At 35.9% G+C, this 21,848-nt stretch overlaps 1 protein-coding gene across 1 annotated transcript; it reads left to right on the plus strand.

Moving 5' to 3' along the window:
• The first annotated feature begins 9,797 nt into the window (after nt 1-9,797).
• Nucleotides 9,798-20,924, plus strand: LOC124829394 (enhancer of mRNA-decapping protein 4-like). The gene is made up of 12 exons (XM_047302891.2): nt 9,798-10,647; nt 11,653-11,702; nt 11,778-11,934; nt 12,032-12,253; nt 15,913-16,041; nt 16,276-17,811; nt 18,239-18,598; nt 18,687-18,806; nt 18,940-19,110; nt 19,917-20,075; nt 20,192-20,317; nt 20,455-20,924. The coding sequence occupies exons 1-12, from the start codon at nt 10,003-10,005 to the stop codon at nt 20,761-20,763; spliced, it is 3,984 nt and encodes a 1,327-aa protein (XP_047158847.1). The 5' UTR covers nt 9,798-10,002; the 3' UTR covers nt 20,764-20,924.
• Nucleotides 20,925-21,848: the final 924 nt, after the last annotated feature.

Genomic DNA, 21,848 nt, shown 5'->3' on the forward strand with positions numbered 1-21,848 from the left:
TCTGGTTTCCAAAAGCTACATCCAAATGTGTCAACGTTGACCACCCAATCAACTATTAACCAGACGATCATATAGTACAATAATCAAAACTTAGCTATGTAAAAATATTAAATCTTTATTTAATCTCAAAATTAAAAATAAAATTTAAAAATGTATTTCATCAAACAAACCAATTATAAATAGAATTCAAATATCTCTAATACATTATTTTAAAAAAATAGTCCAACATAAAATTCTTTCCATTAAAACCCCAACATCTCTTAACCCTTGTGCATCTTCATCTCCATTTTCTTTATCATTTACCCCTATATAAAAGTACGATCATCACAATCATACAAAAACAATATTAAGGTGAACTAACATACAAACATCAAAATGTCATAATTAGAAAACACAAAAATCATAATATAACCACTCACCAAAATATTGCATAGTCATGATGTCTCACAACGTCATACAATTACACCGATTATTTCACAAAACATGTCATTACCGCAAAAACAATACAATCACCAATGATCTTAATGTCAAGAATTGATTTGTAACTCTAAGAGACAAATTAATAGTCACTCACCACTAGAGTAACCATCTTTCATGCTCTCCTCATGCCTTACAAATAAGACATTCTTCCTACTTCCCTGAAGCCTTACAAATAGGATCCATTTTCCATTATCGAGAGTTTTTCCAATGAAATATATAGGTGTCACTTCTCATTACTCTTCTTGAGAACTTTCCAATAAAATACGCAAGTGTACCTTTCCACCACTCTCTTCAAAAATATCTCCACAAAGTATACAAATATTACTTTCCAACCCTCTGTTCAAAAGTTTAGACGAAATTAACCTCTGTTACAACTACACATAATTATCCTTCATCACTATTCTTTAAGTCAGCACACAAACATACACTTATATTTTTAAACAAACATATATTAAAATGTCATTATAATCATAAAAATAACATTTGTAATCATAAAATATTTTCAAACAAATACAATAAATTAAGCTAACACATGCTTTTTAAAAAAAGGCATAATACCTCTTTAGGGGGGCAATGTTCAAGTCCGTCCTACGTTTTTTAAAAAGTTCAATGTGGTCCCAACTTGTGAAAAAAGTGTCCAAATAAATCCTTTTTTGTCACAACGTTAATTTTTTAACGGTGTAACTGACAACATGGACTGAACAGTACGACGTGTCTATTTTATGTGAAATGTTGGCTTTCTGAGGTTAAATGACGTGTAAAAAAAATATTTTGAGGGGTAGGGGTTGTTTGCTCTATATTGAAGAAGATGCAGATGTTGATGGAAGACTGGCGATGAAGGATTTACTTGCAGGTTCGAAGAGTTCGCGACGGGTGACTTTCATCATACCCATTTAGGTTCAATTTCACGCCCCATCCTACCCATCCTACACAATGCATCAAGTTCATTCTCAACCACTTTCAATACCAATAGATACCCAACATCAAGATACCAACTCGTGATCTTCATCTAATCTCAAGATTTTCTTTCATCTGCACAAAAAAAACGGATCAAAGCACAAACAAATCCCTCAAATTCAGTACATTCAATCCAATAATACATCCCCAATCTCCTAATTTCCACTTAGTTGGCAAACTCTAAACTAGCCATCCCAACCCCCATCCAAATCCTGTCTCCACCGCAACCGTGAAGCTCCCACCGTCGTCGCTCACCACCAAGCTTATCGTCGCCAACACACTGTTGTAAGTCGCGTGACCACGACCCCAAACCCTTGCGCCATGACTGTGACTGCGACCCCAAACCCAAACCCCAAACCACCACCAAGCTTACCGTCGCTGGAGACATGGTGTCTCCGGCCTGCTTCTCGTTCTTCTCGGGAGGCCAAACGGTCAACACGTTAACTCGCGGCAGGTCACCTTGCATCCTCTTAAAGGCCTCCCTTCTCTTGCTCATTCTCACGGAGGAAACCCTAAGAGGGGTTTGGGCTTGGCCCATCTTCAACGCAAGCAAACAACTCTATTCTATGTCAAAATATTTTTTTTTTAAATTTAAATTTTACACGTCACTTCCACGTAATGACATAAACTAGACACGTAATTATGTTTTGTCCACGCTGTGAGCTGTACCGTTAAAAAATTAACGCCGTGACAAAAAAGGATTTAATTGCATATTTTTTTCACAAGTTGGGACCACATTGAACTTTTTAAGAAACGTAGGACGGACTTGAACATTGCCCCCTAAAGAGGGAGCAAAAGACGTATTAAGCCTTAAAAAAATTACAATAATTTTATTATTACATAATATTAAAATATCAATTAACAAAACTCCACCAATGACAACTCACTTTTGGATTACTCAAAAATAAACACAACGTGATAAACACTTTTACTGTATCAATTATCTTAATAACTCCAAATTATCTTACACTTTAAAATAAAAATTATACTATTTAATATTATCCTCTCCCTAATATATTCCAAAAACAAGTATACCATTACATATTATAAAAGATACTACTTATCATTACATATTATTATGAACAATTTTCTATTATTAAAATCACCCACTCTATTATGTATAAATCCTCCTAAATATATTTATTATAACACACCAATTTTCGTAAAAAAACAGTTATTAAAAAATTTACTCACTCCAAAACTTAATAATCAAAAGCCGCCAATCATAAATTTTTCATTATATAATACTCAATAATACAAAACAACTAAAGCCGCCTCCAAAATTCTTCAAACCTTTTTGTATATACATAGTAGTACAAACAACGAGCCACATAATTCATGTTAAAACTGCTGCTTCTCATCCTTAAACAAATATGTATATAATATTATAACACCAAACTGTAACCACTTATAAAAAAAAACATGCAAACTGCAAATTTGCAAAACACGGGTAAAGATATTTTAGAAACTTGCACTAACATTTAGAAAGTTAAAAGACTAAACTAAACACAGAAAATAAGCTAACATATTAAAAATATAGTTTAGTTTAAGGAAAAACATATTTGATATTGATATTGTATGAGAACAATTTTTTAAAAACTTTTTAACTAATTTGAAAAGCTTTATTTTATAAAATCGTTTTAGAATTCATACTGAATTAGATTATTTTATTGATGCCTAGATGATTTTATAAAGTTCATTTTCTAGTGTTTAGTTGTTTTTTTCTCTTTTGATCATTAAAATGAGATTTTATTCTTTGTGTGACGTTTACATGTCCTTTCTTTTTTTCTTAGACATTTGATTATCCAAAATTATTTGGTTTAATGTTATTTTTTAAACTTCAAAACCATATATGTTTTACCCTCTCTAGACGATCTTGTCTCAATACTATGTTTGTTGTTAATCTTTTCGTCTTGTTGCAATACTTGGGGCACTAAATTTGTCATTCCATATATGGTGGTGATTCAAGGAGAGTTGAGATAATCCTCATTTGCAATTGTGGTGAGATGGTAGTGGTAAGAACGACAAGAACTTCAAAAAATGTTGGGAGACAATTTTTGGTTGTCGTAACTACAAGGTTATATTAATAATAACATTTTTAATTATTTTTAATGAATATATGTATTGGTAATTAACATTGTCTCTGTTATTTTTTTGCTAAATAACAGAGTAAATTTTCTAATGTCATGTCTTGTAACTATTTCAAGTGGTGCTCTAAAGAAAATGTTGACGAAAGATATGTTATCATTGTCAGGCAAAGGAAGAAGATTTATGATATGGAGAATTCAGTGAAAGTTTTGGAAAAATGGATGCAATTGTTAGTAGGAGGCGTGTGTGTTGTTGGTGTACTGAACATAGTTACATTGTATTTGTTTTTAGGTTGATGTCTTTAGGTGGACATCATGTGATTTGGTTTACATGGTAGGGCAACAAATTTAAATGAAGTGTAGCTTATGTAATGTCAAGGTTGAGACATTGTTTTATAATCTCTAGAAATGAATCAACAAATGAAATTATTATTGGTTTGAAATTGTTCAACTTAGTCTCCATTTTAGTTAAATTTTTGTCAATGAGGTCCCTATTATATTTGTCAATTTATACATAACAAAGACAACAAATATAATATATTACAAATAATTGGTTTCGGACTTGCATAATATATTAAACTACAAAAGTCGTGCTTTCCAGAATACATTGCTTTCATCAATGACATAATAATAAAATATTAACATCCATTATTATGGACTAACAAAATGTATTTAACCATAAAAACAATTATTTTGAAAACACAATGTTTGATGTAGAGCTGCAGGGAAGTACATTACAAAAGTACACCAAATGTGCTTAAAATGAAATTCCAAATACTATGAAGCAGTTGCTCTCCTATTCTAATTTGTCCATTCTGATTGGTTGACTGAATTGTTGTGGGGATTGCGGAGTTGGTTGTGCTAGTGCCTCTAATGGTTGTGGGGATGTTGAGTTGGTTGTGGTGGTACCTTTAATGGTTGTAGGAATTACTAAGTTGGTTGTGGTGGTGCCTCTGATGGTTATGTGATTGTTGAGGTGGTTGTGGGGACTGCAGACTTGGTTGTGTTGATGGTTGTGATACTTCTGTTGGTTCTTGAGGATGTAAGAGACAATGATTTTTGTTATGGCCAACTATACGACAAATGCTACATTTTTTATGTCCACCTTTAGACACATTAACCATGCCTTACAAGCTTTAGAAATTGACACATTTGTATTCCATTTCCTGATAGCTTTTATATGTATATCATTTCTCTTCAAATTTGAATTTTTTTTGTAGTGACCTATCTAAGGTCTCACTCAACCACTTCACATACATCATATTAATGTTGATTTCTCCATTGCAAATGTGTATCCACAATTTTCCTCAATTGCCAACTTTTGGATGAAGGTAAATATGCACAATAAGCTACCCATTGACACATTCATTGGACACTCATGCATTTCACTTTAACCCTACGTTTATCATTCTTAACAAACTTCAAATTCCTCCTCGCATGCACTACTCACTTCTAATAGCCTTTGTAACGCCCAAATTTAAGGTGTTTCAAATCGTATTTAAAAGTAACATGTTTTAAATGTTACCAATAAGGAGTATTGGTAAATCTTGAAGAAATTTGTTTTGATGATGCTGCAAGAAGTTTTAGTTGAAGAAGATATTAGAATTAGTTAAAAGCAATTTGTAGAAATTAAATGTAGTAGGAAATTCTTGTAAACTTTGTAAACTTGCATTTTTAACTGTAATAATCGATTATGGAATGGCAATAATCGATTATCACAGAGTCATACAGGAATAATCGATTATCACATCATATAATCGATTATCACCATTTTGAAAACCCCATAACGGACACAAATAATCGATTATCACTTATGATAATCGATTATTAGTGGCAGTTGGGAGATGTCTTTTCAGTTTTTGACCCTGCACGAAACTAGGTTTATAAATAGAGGTCTTCACAGCTCTTAGAAATGACTTTTCAATTGAGAGTATTAGAGCTTTGTGCCTAAGGGAAGCTCTCTGAGTGAAAAGGATCTATGCCATTTTGAGAATACAGTTTGTCTGAGGAAGTTCTCAAAGTGATAGAGTGCTCTTGCCTGGTCTTGTGAATAGGAGAAGCTCGCGTTTTGTGTGTCAAAGGTAGGAGCAGTTCTCTTCAAGTTGGCTGAGCAGGTTCTTCCGTTCGTTTGTCGAAGGAAGGTGTTTTCTATTCTTTGCTTATTTTGATTATCTGATTGTAATCTGCAAACTATATTTTTAGTGAAAAAGGTTAATCACTATTTATAGTGATTAACGACTGGACGTAGAATCTTTTGATTCGAACCAGGATAAAAATTCTGTGTTGATTTTCTTGATCCCTAAACTCTTAGCACATCATCAACTGTTCGATAAAAGTTCGCTAAGAAAATCAATTTTTGAAGCCAACTATTTTAACTTGTGTTGTGATCGTTACACGCTTTCCGCTATCTATATTTTATTCCACTGCGCGACTCTATAACGGTACCGATTGTTCCTACATTAAAATCATTTTAATACGAAAAACAATATTAATTTAAAACTTCGACATTTGAAACATGCGAAATTAAAATGATATCCTAACTTAAAAAAAATCCAATTACAAAATACCAAAATAAATAAAATAAAGCAAGAAATAAAATAATCCATTTACATTGTCCTAAATGTATAGCACAAAACTTAAAACAAACCATGATTGTTCCCCACTCTCGTGTCTCTATCATGCATCTGCAACATCCTCTGCTCTCCTATAACCAAAGGTCATACGACTATCGCAAGACACACACACCCACAAACACAAACAAATATGGGTAAACTACCACTCACACAACCAATAACAATATAATATACACATAGCAAGTAAGTAAACTTAATAACAAATAGTCATCTATAATGTTATCCTTACTCACATAATCATTTCTACACCATGATCATCCCCATCATCCTCATCAATTATATCATAATCATACCATCAATGTTATCCTTATCAACATTGTCTCCAAACAAATTGTCATCATAAATACCAACATCATCATGAAGGACCTTGGCCTATCTCCTGTACCCAACCATACCACCACCTGTAGCTTCCCCATATAGGCCCGTAACTATACCACCTATAGCTTTCCCATACAGGCCCATTCGAGTCGTCCTGCCCTCGCGACTAAAGAACTTGTTTCCCTACTCTGTAAGGACTTACAAGTAAAAACGTCGACACATTGCACACCGGGACCAAGAAAAACATCATTCCTCCATACAAAGAATGTTTAACACTCAAACATCACTCTCTTTTCGAACACAACGTCAAAGAGAGCCCATATCTCGTATCACACGATAGATAGTCTAAAAACCCAAGATTTACGAGGTACAGGAAAGACACATCCATCTCTTCATGTGTATACCACTAATAAGCAAGACATCAACTTCATTTTTAAGGTATTAAAATTTGTAGCCCATTTTATGCGTTTTTACCTATTGGTTTTACAACTCACAATCACATGAAGTCAACAAAACACAATCGAGATTCATCCTTAATGTCTTTTTTTTTTGGAATTTAAGAGTAATTAAAAGAAACCCTAGGTGCCATTGTTTTATTTTTAACAAAAAAAAAACTCCTTCGAGATTAATTTAAACATGATTCATTGACCATATTAACACATTACGTCTACCATTTTTCCCTTTTATTTAGATCACTTAGTACAATTTCACACCTTATACCATTAGTTCCATATATGCATGGAAAAACAAGAAACCATTATTTAGATGTTCCTAGAACATAATTTTATGGTCACAAATACTTCTAAGAAAAACCATGAATTACTCAAATAAAACACAAACATCCAACCATCTTTCAAAACATTCATAATTAAATTAACAACTACAAAGATCAATTATAAAATAAGGTTAGTTTCTCACATCTTGGTCAATTCCAATGCTTTATCTGCACAAGATCAGTCAATCCCACAATTCTAGGCTTATGATGTTTATCCAAAAATTCTTTTCTCTCTTTAAAATTTCAGTCTCTTTGTGTCACAAAACTCTATTTCTTTAAGTTTGTCCGAAATGGACCATAAGTTTGTCTTTCCTCACATTCACCATTACTTTCACTATCTTGTGGACTTACCAAAAATTATGATTGTCAATCATCATTAGACAACCCCAGTCATTTGATTTTCTTTGGGTATTGTACATTGTGAACTGATTCAATGTCTTCTTGATCATTGTCCTCTTCATTTAAATTAACTTCAACCGCGCGACATTCCCTTTTATAATGTTTTATACATCACTATCAATATCTACGTGAACATCCACAAGTCCTTCACCCACTCCACTTGCATCCTCCACATCGTCATCATGCTGACTTGAAGTAACATCTTCAATTTGGACTTCATCTTGACCTTACACTTGGACTTCAGCCTCACCTTCAACTTGGACTTCATTTTGACCCTGAACTTCCACTACATTATCACCTAGAACTTGCACTTCAACCTCAGCCTGAACCTCCATTTCATCACCACCCATAACCTCCACTCTAGCTTCAGCCTGAACCTTCACTTCATTAGCACCCATAACCTCAACTTCAACCTCAGCTTGAACCTTCCACTTCATGACTACCCATAACTTGCACTTCATCGTTGTCTTGAACCTTCACTTTGTGACGACATTTATTTCGGTCTTTTTTATCATCTGCAAAATCACCAACATAATTACCATATTCACTCTTTAAAGGTCAATGACAGAGGCCAAGAACATCCTTTAATTCATTTATTACGAGCTCTGACTCACCCACACCATGGACCACAAGCAAGTGAACTTGGTCATAATACTTGGCCACGTTTATCATATTAATTGCACCTATGTCATCATACAACTTATGCAACATATTTTCAATATAATAAAACAACTCCTTAACTTCAATATACCTCAATTCCTTAAGTGCACCTATCACTTCAAAGTAACTCCATTTATTAGGGTCAACCGACTAATAACCCATTTCCCCACCAATATATTTAAATGGTATACCCTTTACCAAGGTCCCACCGTGGTGAACCACAACTTTAAACATGTCGTCACACATCCCAAATGCAACCCTATAAATCAAAACCATACTTTAACGACCAAGACCATTCAAAAAGCTTAAAGTAAAAGGTATGAGAGAGGAATCTCAAAACCGAAAATCGACAACCACCCACTCATAAACAATTATAAAATCTTCCGTAGCAAAACGTTCCCCACTCACACGAAAAACAACATTTTACTAGTTTGTTCAAAACATCACCACACCAAAATGGAAAACAAACAAAAACCAACGCATTGCGACAAAAATCCTAATCCCCACAACACAAAACCAACCACATGCAAACCTGACCTAGGTGATGATCAATCCTTCCAATTTTAATGAAAAATGAATAAAATATAACACACCCCAATGACCTTGCACGTTATTTTCACGAACCTTGTAGACCCACACTTATGAACCCCACACATAAGTTTTTCTTTCAGAAAACTTGAATAATGAAATTAAATTCACATCTGTGTTGGACTGACCACGTATGCCAAAAACAAAAATGTTATTCAAATTGTATTTACGTAGCTGTTAACGATTTAAATGATGTCATGTAAAATATCAAATATAAAATAAATTACGAAAATTAATACCATATTAAACAATAAAAAATGAATACATGTAATTTTGCATTATAGTTTAAAAATTTCTATTGTAGAATAATATATATTAAGTTTGATCTCTGTGTTAAAGTTTACTCTTTCAACAAGAAATATAAACTAAATATTTATATGATAATCAAATATTAAAAATTATCTAAATATATTATTAGTATCTAATAATACAAATAAGATAATATTGTACTTATTTATACACAAAAATCATTCTCAAAATAATAAAAAAGGTGAGTGTTGATCTAATGTGTACAAAACTTCATTATATATGATAAGAAACATCCTTAGTTGTTTGTTAAAATATCATATAAATACTTCATTATATAATTTAAATTTATAAATAACTCTAATTAATAATTTTATTAAAATATAATAAGCTAGCTTATAAAGAAATCACTACTAATTTACAAACTTTTCATTCAATGAAAAAAAAAAAAAATTATTTGACATGGTGTGTAGTATAAGAAAAGGAAAATGAAAAATAATTACGTTTACAAATTATATATAGTATAACCACGAAAATAGGATGAATCTAATGATAAACATTGAAGAAACAATACAACATATATTATAATTATTACATTTATAAATGTTTCATAAAATTTAGTTCTAGAAGTGAATAAGAAATTGTTGAAGGGCCTTTTTTTTTCCACTTCCCTCCCTCTCCCACGCCCACACTCTTTTTTCAACTTCCAATCTTTCATCTTCCATCTTTCAGATCTCTCTCTGCAATCGTCTCAATCCCAATCTCGATCTATCTTGTTATTGTTATTCTTCTTCGAGAATTCCCCAATCTCATTTAATTTCATCAGATTGAATTGCGAATTGGCGCTCAATTCAATCTGATGATGGCTTCCCCAAACAACCACCACCCCAACCCCAACGTCCACCCTCCTCCTCCCTTCGACATGCACTCCTTCTTCAATCCTCCGCCCCCTTCGTCCAACCCTAACCCTAACCCTAACCCTAGCCCTTCATCCCAATACCCTCCGCCCTTCCCCGCCGCCGCGCCCTTCCCCTTCCCGGCCTTCGACCTCCCTCTCCACCACCACCGTTCCCTCTCCTTCCCCACGCAGCCCATCCCTCCGCCCTCCAACCCCAACGCCGGTGCTCGCCTCATGGCCCTCCTTAGCAACCCCTCCCCACCACCCCCTGACTTCGCGGCACCCTCCTCCTCCCCCTCTACCGTCCTCGCTGCCGCCACTGCCGCCGCCGCAGCCCTCACTCGGCTCCCCAGCGGCAAGGTCCCCAAGGGAAGGCATCTCTCCGGGGAGCGCGTCTCCTACGACGTGGACATCCGGCTGCCTGGCGAGGTCCAGCCGCAGCTGGAAGTTGCTCCGATCACGAAATATGGGTCGGATCCTAACCCCGTTTTGGGGAGGCAGATTGCGGTGAATAAGTCCTATATATGCTATGGGCTGAAACAGGGGAACATTAGGGTGCTTAACATCCACACTGCTGTCAGGTCTCTCCTCAGAGGCCATACGCAGGTTTGTTTCGTGTATTTGAATTGTTTTAGCGTTGCGTTGCATTGGCTTATTCTTCTACTGGGGCCTTATCCTGTGTGGATTTTGCTATGAAACAAAACACTATGTGGCAGCGCTTTTAGTTATACTAAGAGGCGAGTCAGGGGGCCACTAATGGGAGTTGATTATAGTGCAACGAGCAGGCCTCTTGCAATGTGGCCAACCTTAGTTCGAATTCCACATGGGTAGTTGCTCACATTTAGTGTCTTATCATCCTTTGGACAGGATTGCCTGTTAGAGAAGATACCTCCGGGCAATGAAATAATTTTGGATAGGTAGGAAAAATGAGAAAAGAAAATAAATTAAGAAAAGCAAAAATTTGGGGAATGATTTGGGTAAACAATAAGAGAGGTTAGAAAAGTAAAGCAAGAGTGGTAAATATAAGAAATGGATAATGGTATTACTACTTAATAAGGTACAGCAACATTATGGTTTTCTCACCAGGTTGGCTTTAGTGTGCAAATGTAGATGAGGGTGTTGATCAACCACGAGCTTTGAGAAATATTAGCTTTAGGGTTGTCTATGTTTTTAAGATTCATTTTTAACATTTGTGGTTAGTTGTGTCCATGTGTGTTAGGGGGAAATATAAAATTTAAATTATAATTCTTGTTTGAACATGCTATACTAATTTTGTTAATTTCTTGAGCCTCAAATTCATAGGACTAAAAAATAGCATATAACTACAACTGGCGTGGACACATTTTTACACTGGATTTCACCACCAGTTTCCTTGTTTCTTAGTTGAATTTACTTTGGCTGGCTGCTATAATTCTACCTTAAAGGAAGGATTTTATTTTTGTTAATTGTAGTAGAGTTATTCGATGCAGTAAGGTTATTTTATGGCTTGTTGCCTACAAAATAATGAGCTGTTTTGCAATTTCATACTATACTGCTACCCTGTGTTTTTAATGGGAAAATTATCAGAGCATGTAAATTTATCTTTTGATTAATATTTTTTTCCCTTGTCAGAGGGTCACAGACTTGGCGTTTTTTGCTGAAGATGTTCATCTCTTGGCTAGGTAGTTTTTTGTTTCCTGAAAACTTTATTTGGTGCGTTTTTTTTGTCTGTCTATGGGAATATGCTTTTTCTGCAGTGTTGGCACAGATGGCCGTGTCTACGTGTGGAAGATCTCTGAAGGTCCCGATGATGAAGATAAGCTTCAAATTACAGCCAATATTGTTATTGCTATTCAAATAGTGGGGGAGGAGAAAGTTGAACATCCTCAAATTTGCTGGCACTGTCACAAACAAGTAATTGCCCCATATTTTCCTGTTTCATTGTTCTCAATTACAAAATCTTCGGTTCACATTTCTTTCTTGTTATTTTAATTCAACCTTTAATATACAGGAGATTTTGATAGTTGGTATGGGAAAACATGTTTTTAGAATTGACACCACAAAGGTTGGAAATGGTGAAGCGGTTGTGGCAGAGGATCCTCCTCTGAGATGTCCTGTTGACAAGCTCATTGATGGGGTTCAGCTGGTAGGCACACATGATGGAGAGGTGACTGATTTATCCATGTGCCAATGGATGACCAATCGATTGGTATCTGCGTCACAGGATGGCACGGTTTGTATTTTTATTTTTTGTTATTATTAACTGCTACATTTTGGTTTCCCTGGTTTTCATTCATTTTATTGGTTGAAATGTAATAATTTTTATTGTAGCATTTTTCTAATCAGGATAAACAATGTGGTGGTATTAATGTTCGTTAAAAGTCTATGTGGTTTTGTTAGGTTTCTGGGTATGAAACCTAACTGTCTCACAGCACACACTCACACAATAGCACCCAAATGGTAAGAAAAGAATGAAAATATGTATTCACATCAACCAATGTCATGTACAACCAGTAACTGGGAGCATAATCCCCCTCCACAGGATCAAGGTTCCTGTCTATACAATTGATATCAAAAACTCTCCCTTCTACCAGACCCCCCTTGCCTTCTTATAAAGGCAACCCACTTCTAAATACCCAACAACAATTAATTCCTAAACTGAACAATTAATTCTTCAACTGTTTTCTCTCTCCTGCACACCTATTACCCATTATAACCTATCATATTATATCCTATCATTACACCCTGCTGCAAAACAACCTTGTCCTCAAGGTTGGTACAGTAGTGCTTGTTCCCATGGCTAATCATCATAGGAAGGGAACCCACTGGCTGCTGCCTCCAATTCAGGTCTGGAGGTTTGGGTGGTGGTCTATATGAAAAAATTGTTGACTCCTTTAAGAGTTGCTTTTTTTTCCAGAATTCCCATGGACCCTATGATTGTTCTATATTGCCTTCTGACCTGGTGACCACTTACATGGGCCTGGATTTTAACACTTTTCTGATGAATGATCAAGAATTCTTTTCTCTTCTTCCACCCCCAAAACCTTTTTTGTATTTTTATAGCAGCAGTACTGGCGAAGCCCTCTCCTTGCCCAAATTTGTTCATCCTAGAAGCTAAAAAGGAAAGAACTTGTTGATCTGACCATCCAATTCCTTCATCATCATCATGTTGAGCTAACTGTTTCCTCTGAATGTTAAATTGCAGCCCTGCAAAGAAATATCTCTGCCATTGGTCTTCTAGTGTTTTGTATGTTTGTGACAACCATATTTTTTCCCCACTCAAGACAGCTGCATCTTCTACTTTATTTCCAGCCATCATAGTTACCCTGTTCCCACCATATTCTGCTTTCTTTCCTCTGTCTTCACCCTTCTTCACTGTTTTATCATACACATCACAACCTACCCCACTATCTCTCCTAGAAACGGCAGCTTCTGCCACTTCCTGGGCAGCAACACAAACAATGCCTCCATCACATTTTTTGTCTTCTGCACTGATATCTCTTTCTCTTTCCTTCCCAGAAACAGCAGCTTTTGCCACTTCCTGGGCAGCAACACCAACAACTTTTGCTACTTTCCCAATAGCAGTAAAAACAACAGCTTTTGCAACTTTTCCAGCAGCAGTCACACCAATGTTTCCATCACAGTTTTCATCATTGCCTTCCTCTCCACATATATTTTCTTCTCTCCTATTCTGTCCTCTAATTCTTGCAAAACCATCAACACTCAAAACTGCAGCTTCCGTTTCTCTTTTCTTCTCAAAAACAGAACCTCTAACTCTTCCTCCGAACCCCCTTATCAATGCCTCTTTCTGCCCTTTCCAAGAATGGTTCTTGGTTTTATTTTCCCAGGCCCTGAACCAATAGATTGCACCTCCCTCCATGCTAGCATAGGCCAATCTTAATTTTCCCCCCGCTGCCACTTTTTGGATCTCAAAAACTTTCTCTGCTCTGGATATCCATCCCTCTGGATCAATCCCCTCAAAAGTAGGCAATTCTATCTGCTTCCTCCACTTCTGCTGCCCTTTGCCCTTGTCTTCCTCCAGCTCTTCCTCTGAACCATCTTTCTTTCCTTTCATGGCGGATTCATCACTTCTTGTTGAGCCCTTTATCTGAATCTTGATATTCTACATCATTTCTTTTATTTCTTGGATATTTCTTCTCCATTCTGCTAGCACTATTTTCTGTCCGCTGGCCCACCTTTCCACAATATCGATTCTTCCTTCCATCACGTTCTCCTCTCCAAAGGATCCGGCAGGTCGGACCAAATTGTTAGGTTTCTGGGTATGAAACCTATCTCACAGCACACACTCACACAATAGCACCCAAATGGTAAGAAAAGAATGAAAATATGTATTCACATCAACCAATGTCATGTACTACCAGTAACTGGGAGCATAATCCCCCTCCACCGGATCAAGGTTCCTGTCTATACAATTGATATCAAAAACTCTCCCTTCTACCAGACCCCCCTTGCCTTCTTATAAAGGCAACCCACTTCTAACTACCCAACAACAATTAATTCCTAAACTGAACAATTAATTCTTCAACTGTTTTCTCTCTCCTGCACACCTATTACCCACTGTAACCTATCATATTATATCCTATCAGGTTTGCTTTTGTCTTGCATTGGTATTTTCTAAAAGCAAGCACGCAAACATGTAGGTACATTCAAAAATAGGCATGGATAGAGAAAATGAGTAATTCTTGTATGAACAATACTTGTTGACACGGCAGTCAATAATAATACTATTAGCGGTAGATGGTGGCAAGCCAAAAATCTGCCCTAAAATTATGGTGGATGACATTGTAGACTATGGTGGAAGCTTGGCATCTATAATTAAAAAATAAAAAATAATATATACACAGGAAGTATGCTTAGAAATTTGCAAAATATAATGAATAAAAGAAAAACCGGGGACACAAATGAAAATCAATAAATTAAAAACACAATTTATCAAAACTAGAAATATACAAAACTATGTAGAGGAGTGGGGAAGAGAGCATGTCTAGGAATCTGAACTTGACTATTTAAACCATTATGATATGAAATTCGAGTATGTACAATGGTTCTATTTGATAAGAAACAACAATTAGATTCATGTGGAATGACCAACACAATTTGCTTCGTTTAGAAAATATTTTTAAAAGTTCTTTTTGTTTTCCTCGGTGTTCACTCGTCCTACCGTTTCTGTCATCCATCACATATTGTTCTGTAGTGAAACTGTGCCAAAGCTTTTTTAATATCATCTTAAAATTTTATTAGTTGTTCCTACAGGCACCTTGCCATGCAAGCATTGCTTAACAATATAGTAGATGCAGTTACAAAAAAAGTTGTTAGGACAAGAATGGAGAACAAGTATGAAACGAACAATACACAGATATAATTCTTCAATTGTTTTTGGTAATGAGCTCTAAGTAAAATTAGATTTTGACCTTGGGAATTCTCATAATAAAAGTCAGCAAAATTAAGTTGGCATTGAATACCTAAGTGAAATTCCAATTTGATTGGAGGAGTGATACCATAAGCTTTTAAAAACTGCATCTAAATCTTGTCCATATGAAACTGGGGTAAAAAGTCGCTGGATAACTTTCTTTAGATTATTTTGTTTTACATCATTTCAACTCTAACTGGTTAGAATGATCTAGAAAGTCTGAAAAAACACCAGAAAAAACCCTAAGTACCTAAACATTTGGGGAACCCACTCTCAAAAGCTAGCTATTAAGGATAGAGAACCAAACATTTAAACACTCCACCGAACATCCCATATTACTCGATATGTGACTCGGCCACTTCATAATAACCAAGTTCCTATCAGTAAATTTATGTTGTGCTGCATTGTTATTTGTTGTAGATATCTCAATTGTAAGTGCCTCTTATCATCAAATGTGACAGATAAAGATCTGGGAAGATCGCAAGACACAGCCACTTGAAGTTTTGAGACCACATGAAGGACATCCAGTTTTTTCTGCTACATTTTTTACTGCTCCTCACCAGCCTGATCATATTGTTCTTATCACAGCTGTAAGTGTATTCATCCGCTTTAGTATTTCAGGCCTTTATCTCAATTCTTGCTTTGCAGTATCAGGACAATAATAAATTTTATTTACATTTAAAAAGGTTAGAAAAATTAGCAGAGATCCGTGTCCACTGTTTGTTGTTTCAACCATATAGTCCTCCGTAGAACTAATTTATCATGTGACTAGTCTAATAATATTTGTTTTCCATGTTTACAAATTATAATTCACACCCGTGTAGGGACCACAAAATAGGGAGGTGAAGCTATGGGTATCAGCAAGTGAAGAAGGTTGGCTGCTCCCAAGTGACACTGAATCCTGGAAATGCACTCAGACGTTGGAGTTGAAGAGTTCAGCTCAACCATCTAGAGATGCTTTCTTTAATCAAGTTGCAGCATTGCCTCATGCAGGTCTACTTTTACTTGCAAATGCCCAGAGGAATGCTATATATGCTGTACATTTAGAATATGGTCCTAATCCAGAATCAACACGCATGGATTATATAGCTGAGTTTACTGTGACCATGCCCATTCTGAGTTTTACTGGGACAAGTGATATACTGCCTCATGGTGAGCATATAGTTCAGGTTTATTGTGTCCAGACACAGGCCATTCAGCAATATGCTTTGGATTTAGCCCAGTGCTTGCCTCCACCATTGGATAATGTGGGACTAGAGAAGTCAGATTCCATTGTTTCCGCTGATGCAATTACTGTTGAAGGATTCCACACTTTAGACTCTTCTGCTTCCAAAATAATGTTACAAGCAGGTAGTACTGAAAATGGACTTGTGCCTAGATACCCATTAAGCTCTGGCCATGTTGATGTGCCTATTACATCTTCAAACACTGAAGCTAAACCTGTTACATTAGCTCCTTCTAGTAGTGAACCTGATGTCATTTGTATTCCATCTCCACCTCTTCCTTTAAGCCCGAGGTTATCTAGGAAACTCTCTGATATCAGGAATCCACAGTCAAATTTGGGTGATCATGTTGGGGAACATCCTGTTAATGATTATTCTGTCGACAGACAAATGGATACCATTCACAGAAACCTCTCTGAGACATTTAATAGTGATTCAAAGAATGATGAAAAGAAAGTGAAGCAGGATCACATTTCTAGTGTACTTAATCCTTCTGTCATGTTTAAGCAACCAACCCATCTAATCACACCATCTGAGATCACAAAGGCTGGTTCCTCCTCTGAGAATAACATAATTGATGGGAAGAGCGAGGGAGAAGGAAAGATGCAGGATGTGGGTAATGCTGAAGTGGAAGTGAAGGTGGTGGGTGAGACAAGATCTAATCAAATTGATGAATTTGGTCGAGGGTCACAACAAAATCCAGTTTCTGATAGTAAAGAAAAAATATTTTGTTCTCAGGCTTCAGATCTTGGTATTGAAATGGCTCGAGAAGGCTGTGTGATAACTGCTGGGGACACATACCTTACAGAGGAATCAGGACAACTTGATTCAACAGGAGCAGTGTCACTAGCTCAACCTCCTGATTCTGGCGAGGATGGACTCCAAGATACGGCAAAAGATGCCCATGAAAAGGTTTCTGACTCATCTACATCTGTGGCTGTGCCGCCATCTCCTGTGTCTAATGCAAAAGGGAAAAGACAGAAGGGTAAAAATTCTCAAGCATCAGGTCTATCTTTCTCATCTCCAAGTGTGTGTAATTCAACTGATTCATCCAATGAACCAAATGGAATTTCTAGCCTTCCGTCTGCAGAAAATGCTTTCCCTCAAATTCTGGCAATGCAAGAATCACTCAATCAGGTGATTTCTCGGGAGTTTTTGATTGGTCAAAGATGAATCATAGTTAATCATGCATTATATTTTAATTTATTAGCATGTGCTTGAAGGGAGTTTTTGTTGAAAACAGTATTTTAAAATTAAATAAACATTTTTAAAATAGTGAGTAACTTTTCTTCTGAGAAAAAGCTGAAAACAGCTTTTTATTTCTTATCCTTCAGAGGCTAGGGTTTTTAGCTTCTCTGTTAAGTACTTGTTCATTAAAAAAACCCCAGTTTTTCATTTTCTGTTAATATCTAAAGGGATGTACATATTGTTTGTTTGTGTATGCAATTTTTTTTTTATTTCATTGAATGAGTATGAGCAAATGTATTGAAGCACTATTGCGAGAATGGTATTTTTGCATATCTGGGCATTTGATTTATAATTCATGATCCTTCTTATTTGGCAGTTATTGACAATGCAAAAAGAGATGCAAAAGCAAATGACAATGATTGTCGCTGTTCCAGTGACAAAAGAAGGTAGAAGGCTTGAGGCTGCCCTAGGGAGAAACATGGAAAAAGCTGTCAAGGCTAACAGTGATGCTTTATGGGCTAGAATTCAGGAGGAGAATGCAAAAAATGAAAAGTTGTTACGAGACCGTATCCAGCAAATTACAGGTCTGATTAGTAACTTTATGAATAAAGATCTACCGGCAATACTGGAGAAAACAGTAAAGAAGGAAATGGCCTCGGTTGGGCAAGCAGTAGTACGTGCAATGTCTCCTGCTGTGGAGAAAATAATATCTTCTGCTATTGTTGAATCCTTCCAGGTTTGCAAATTATTTTTCTATCCAATAGGCATTAGAATGAAATTAATACACTGTCTTGCTGGGATCTAATTGGCATTTCATGGCATAGAGAGGAGTGGGTGATAAGACAGTGAACCAACTTGATAAATCAGTTAGTTCAAAACTGGAAGCTACTGTAGCTAGGCAAATCCAAGCACAATTTCAGACAACTGGCAAACAGGTGCTTCAGGTACGTCTCTTACATTGGGCATTCACTCTTGAGTTGTATTATATTGCATCATTCTTGGAGTCAGTGATATTTGTATTGGTAATTTCTTCTTAGGTAGCATTTGTTCATTACTGTGTACTAATTTCTTCTGTAGGAGGCACTCAAATCCAGTTTTGAAACATCAGCGGTTCCTGCCTTTGAAATGTCGTGTAAAGCCATGTTTGAGCAAGTGGATGCTACATTTCAGAAAGGCATGGCTGAACATTCAGCTGCTGTGCAGCAACGACTTGAATCTGCTCCCACTTCTTTGGCAATGACGCTAAGGGTGAGTAACTGGGAATGCTTGTTTATTTTTGGGTCTACCATAGAAATGTGCACCTTTTAATTTGATTTATTTTAAATGAGTTGTGGGGAAAATGGGCTAAGTGTTGGTATGCATAAAAAGAAGAGCATAATGAGTTGATCTGTGTCTCAAACATTTTGTTTACATTTTTTTGCTGACATAACATGGCATCTTTGTTTGGCCGGCTAGTGTCGACACTTTAAGTGAATTTGTTTCCATTCTTATTTCAAAATGTGCATCAATTTCTCTCTAAACCTCTGATACAGTGATAGAGTGCGCTATTAGATAGCCTAGGAATATATCCCCTCCCTAAAACAGGTGGGTCTGGATCTGGCTAAGGTAAAGTGATTACCAATTGTAAGAGATCAAGCTTTTGTAGTATTTTGTTGTTGACATCTTTAGTGAGAAACGCTCGTTCTAGTTGACTTTTGTAGGCTCTTCTGAATTTTAAATGTTTTTAGGTAGGTCTTTTGTTTTAATGGAAAGGCGGGTAGTTTCTGCAATAACAACTTTGCATCGTTGTGCAGAGTGGGGTAGGGTCATTGCACCATCAGCATACGAGAGAAGCTTGTTGATTCTTATTTGCTTATATGTCATGTAGATGATGCTATAAGTATCAGCTTTTTAAAATCTTAGTTGCATAATTCGAATATGAAGTGACATACTTATCAGCTGTGAAAAAAAAATGATTCGTTATCAAAGAAGCTTTTTGACATGTCTGTTATTCTTTTGTAACTTGTCCCTCATTTGTATCTCAACAGTAGTATTCCTCTTTGTGCACTTTCCAGGATTCCATTAATTCAGCATCATCAATTTCTCAAACTTTGAGTAGAGAAGTGCTTGAGGGCCAGAGAAAGTTAGTAGCACTTGCAGCTACAAGAACAAACTCTGGCACGTTAAATCCTTTGCCGGTCCAGCTGAACAATGGTCCTTTACTTCGTGAAAAGGTGAGGTGACTTTGCTAACCATTTGTGGGTAATAGTTGTAGGCAGGATTAATAGAAAGCTTTACTTTTGTCATTACATGGTAATAATTGCAATTGCAAATTTGCATTGCGAAACAGGTTGAGGTTCCCCTGGATCCCACACAGGAGCTAGGAAGGTTGATTTCTGAACGGAAATTCGAGGAGGCTTTCATTGGAGCTTTACATAGAAGTGATGTATCCATTGTATCATGGTTATGTTCTCAGGTACGGGCGAGATATTAATTGATAATTCAACTTGAGCTGGAGCAATAATTGAATTTCTTAATACTGATGTTTTTGTAGATATTTCTTTTCATATTCAATAAACACTGACTACTAAGTATTAACTGGATGGTAATCAGGTTGATTTACATGGACTGTTGGCAATGGTTCCTCTTCCTTTAAGTCAAGGTGTACTGCTCTCACTTCTGCAGCAACTAGCCTGTGACATTAACAACGACACAACACGAAAGATCCAATGGTTAACAGATGTGGCGTCTGCCATAAACCCAGCGGACCCAGTGATTGCGATGCACACACGGCCCATCTTTGAGCAAGTCTACCAGATACTCAATCATCAACGTAGCTTGCCTTCAACGTCTCCAACTGATCTCTCAAGTATCCGTCTTTTATTGCATGTCGTCAACTCCATGCTCATGACATGTAAATGATTATCTCTCTCTCTCTCTCTCTCTCTCTCTCTCTCTCTCTCTCTCTCTCTCTCTCCGTTTTCAGAAATGTGCAAATCCTTCGCCTTGTGAACCTCTAATATGATTGGAATTTTGTACAAAGCTCAGTGAGTTTCTTTCAAATGGTCGAATTTTGGTAGTCAGTGTCCATTTTTAAAAATACTCGGCAGTTATTAATTGGTTGACTCTAATTTCACGAGCTCTTCCATTTCATATGGAAGCCACATAATCCCATAAAGGCGATAGTTATTTTACAATAGCCCTGTGAAATAGGGATTACAAATTTACCAAAATATCAATCCGTTTATGATTTATGCAATAGAATTTATACAGTTTACCATTAACAATTTATTTGAATCGATGTCTATAAGTTTTTAAGACATAAATTAGTTATGGTTATTTCAAAGTACCTATTTATCTACAATTGTTAAAAGTGAGTTTGTACAACCTTGTTTTACTAGCTCACAGATTATTTTATTTATTAAATATATATTTTGAATAGGTTATGAAGCTAATATGTAAGAAGTTATTTAAAGTTTTTAAACAGGTTTCAAAGTCATGTTTAACTGGATTTGGTTTAGTTTGCCATGAAAACCAAATTGAACAATTAAAGTTGTCAACGTCAGGTTTAACTGGATTTGGTTTAGTTTGGCATGAAAAATCAAAAGATAATGATATTTTGACAACATTTTTTTTATAATATTTTAACACCATCTACATGTTATTATGTGATTGGTCTAAAATTATTTCACAATCAATAATAATAATCATAAACATCAATAATAATCATAAACATCAATAGATCAATCAGAGAATGATATTAAAATGTTATCAAAAAATATTGTCAAAGTATCATCATTTAAAATCAAATGGTGCTTTTTTTTTCATGCACTTCAAACTTTTCTTCCTGGATCTCCAAGTCTTAGTATTAGTATCATAACCAAAATGACCTTCAGTACAATATATATAAAATTAAAAAGAAATTAGGTAAGCAATAATTATTGGTCTGTCAAAATGCATTTACTGTGAGTTTTATATTTACTCAACACATGCATCTCCAAGTCTAC

The sequence above is a fragment of the Vigna umbellata genome, chromosome 5 (assembly GCF_029865625.1).
Source record: "Vigna umbellata cultivar VRB3 chromosome 5, Vumbellata_1.0, whole genome shotgun sequence".
NCBI lineage: Eukaryota > Viridiplantae > Streptophyta > Magnoliopsida > Fabales > Fabaceae > Vigna > Vigna umbellata.

Bases quoted from the DNA above. Each gene is read 5' to 3' on its own strand.
- LOC124829394 (XM_047302891.2), top strand. From the start codon at position 10,003: ATGATGGCTTCCCCAAACAACCACCACCCCAACCCCAACGTCCACCCT. The intron at 10,648-11,652 runs GTTTGTTTCGTG...TTCCCTTGTCAG, and splicing joins TCCTCAGAGGCCATACGCAG to AGGGTCACAGACTTGGCGTT. The intron at 16,042-16,275 runs GTAAGTGTATTC...ACACCCGTGTAG, and splicing joins ATATTGTTCTTATCACAGCT to GGACCACAAAATAGGGAGGT.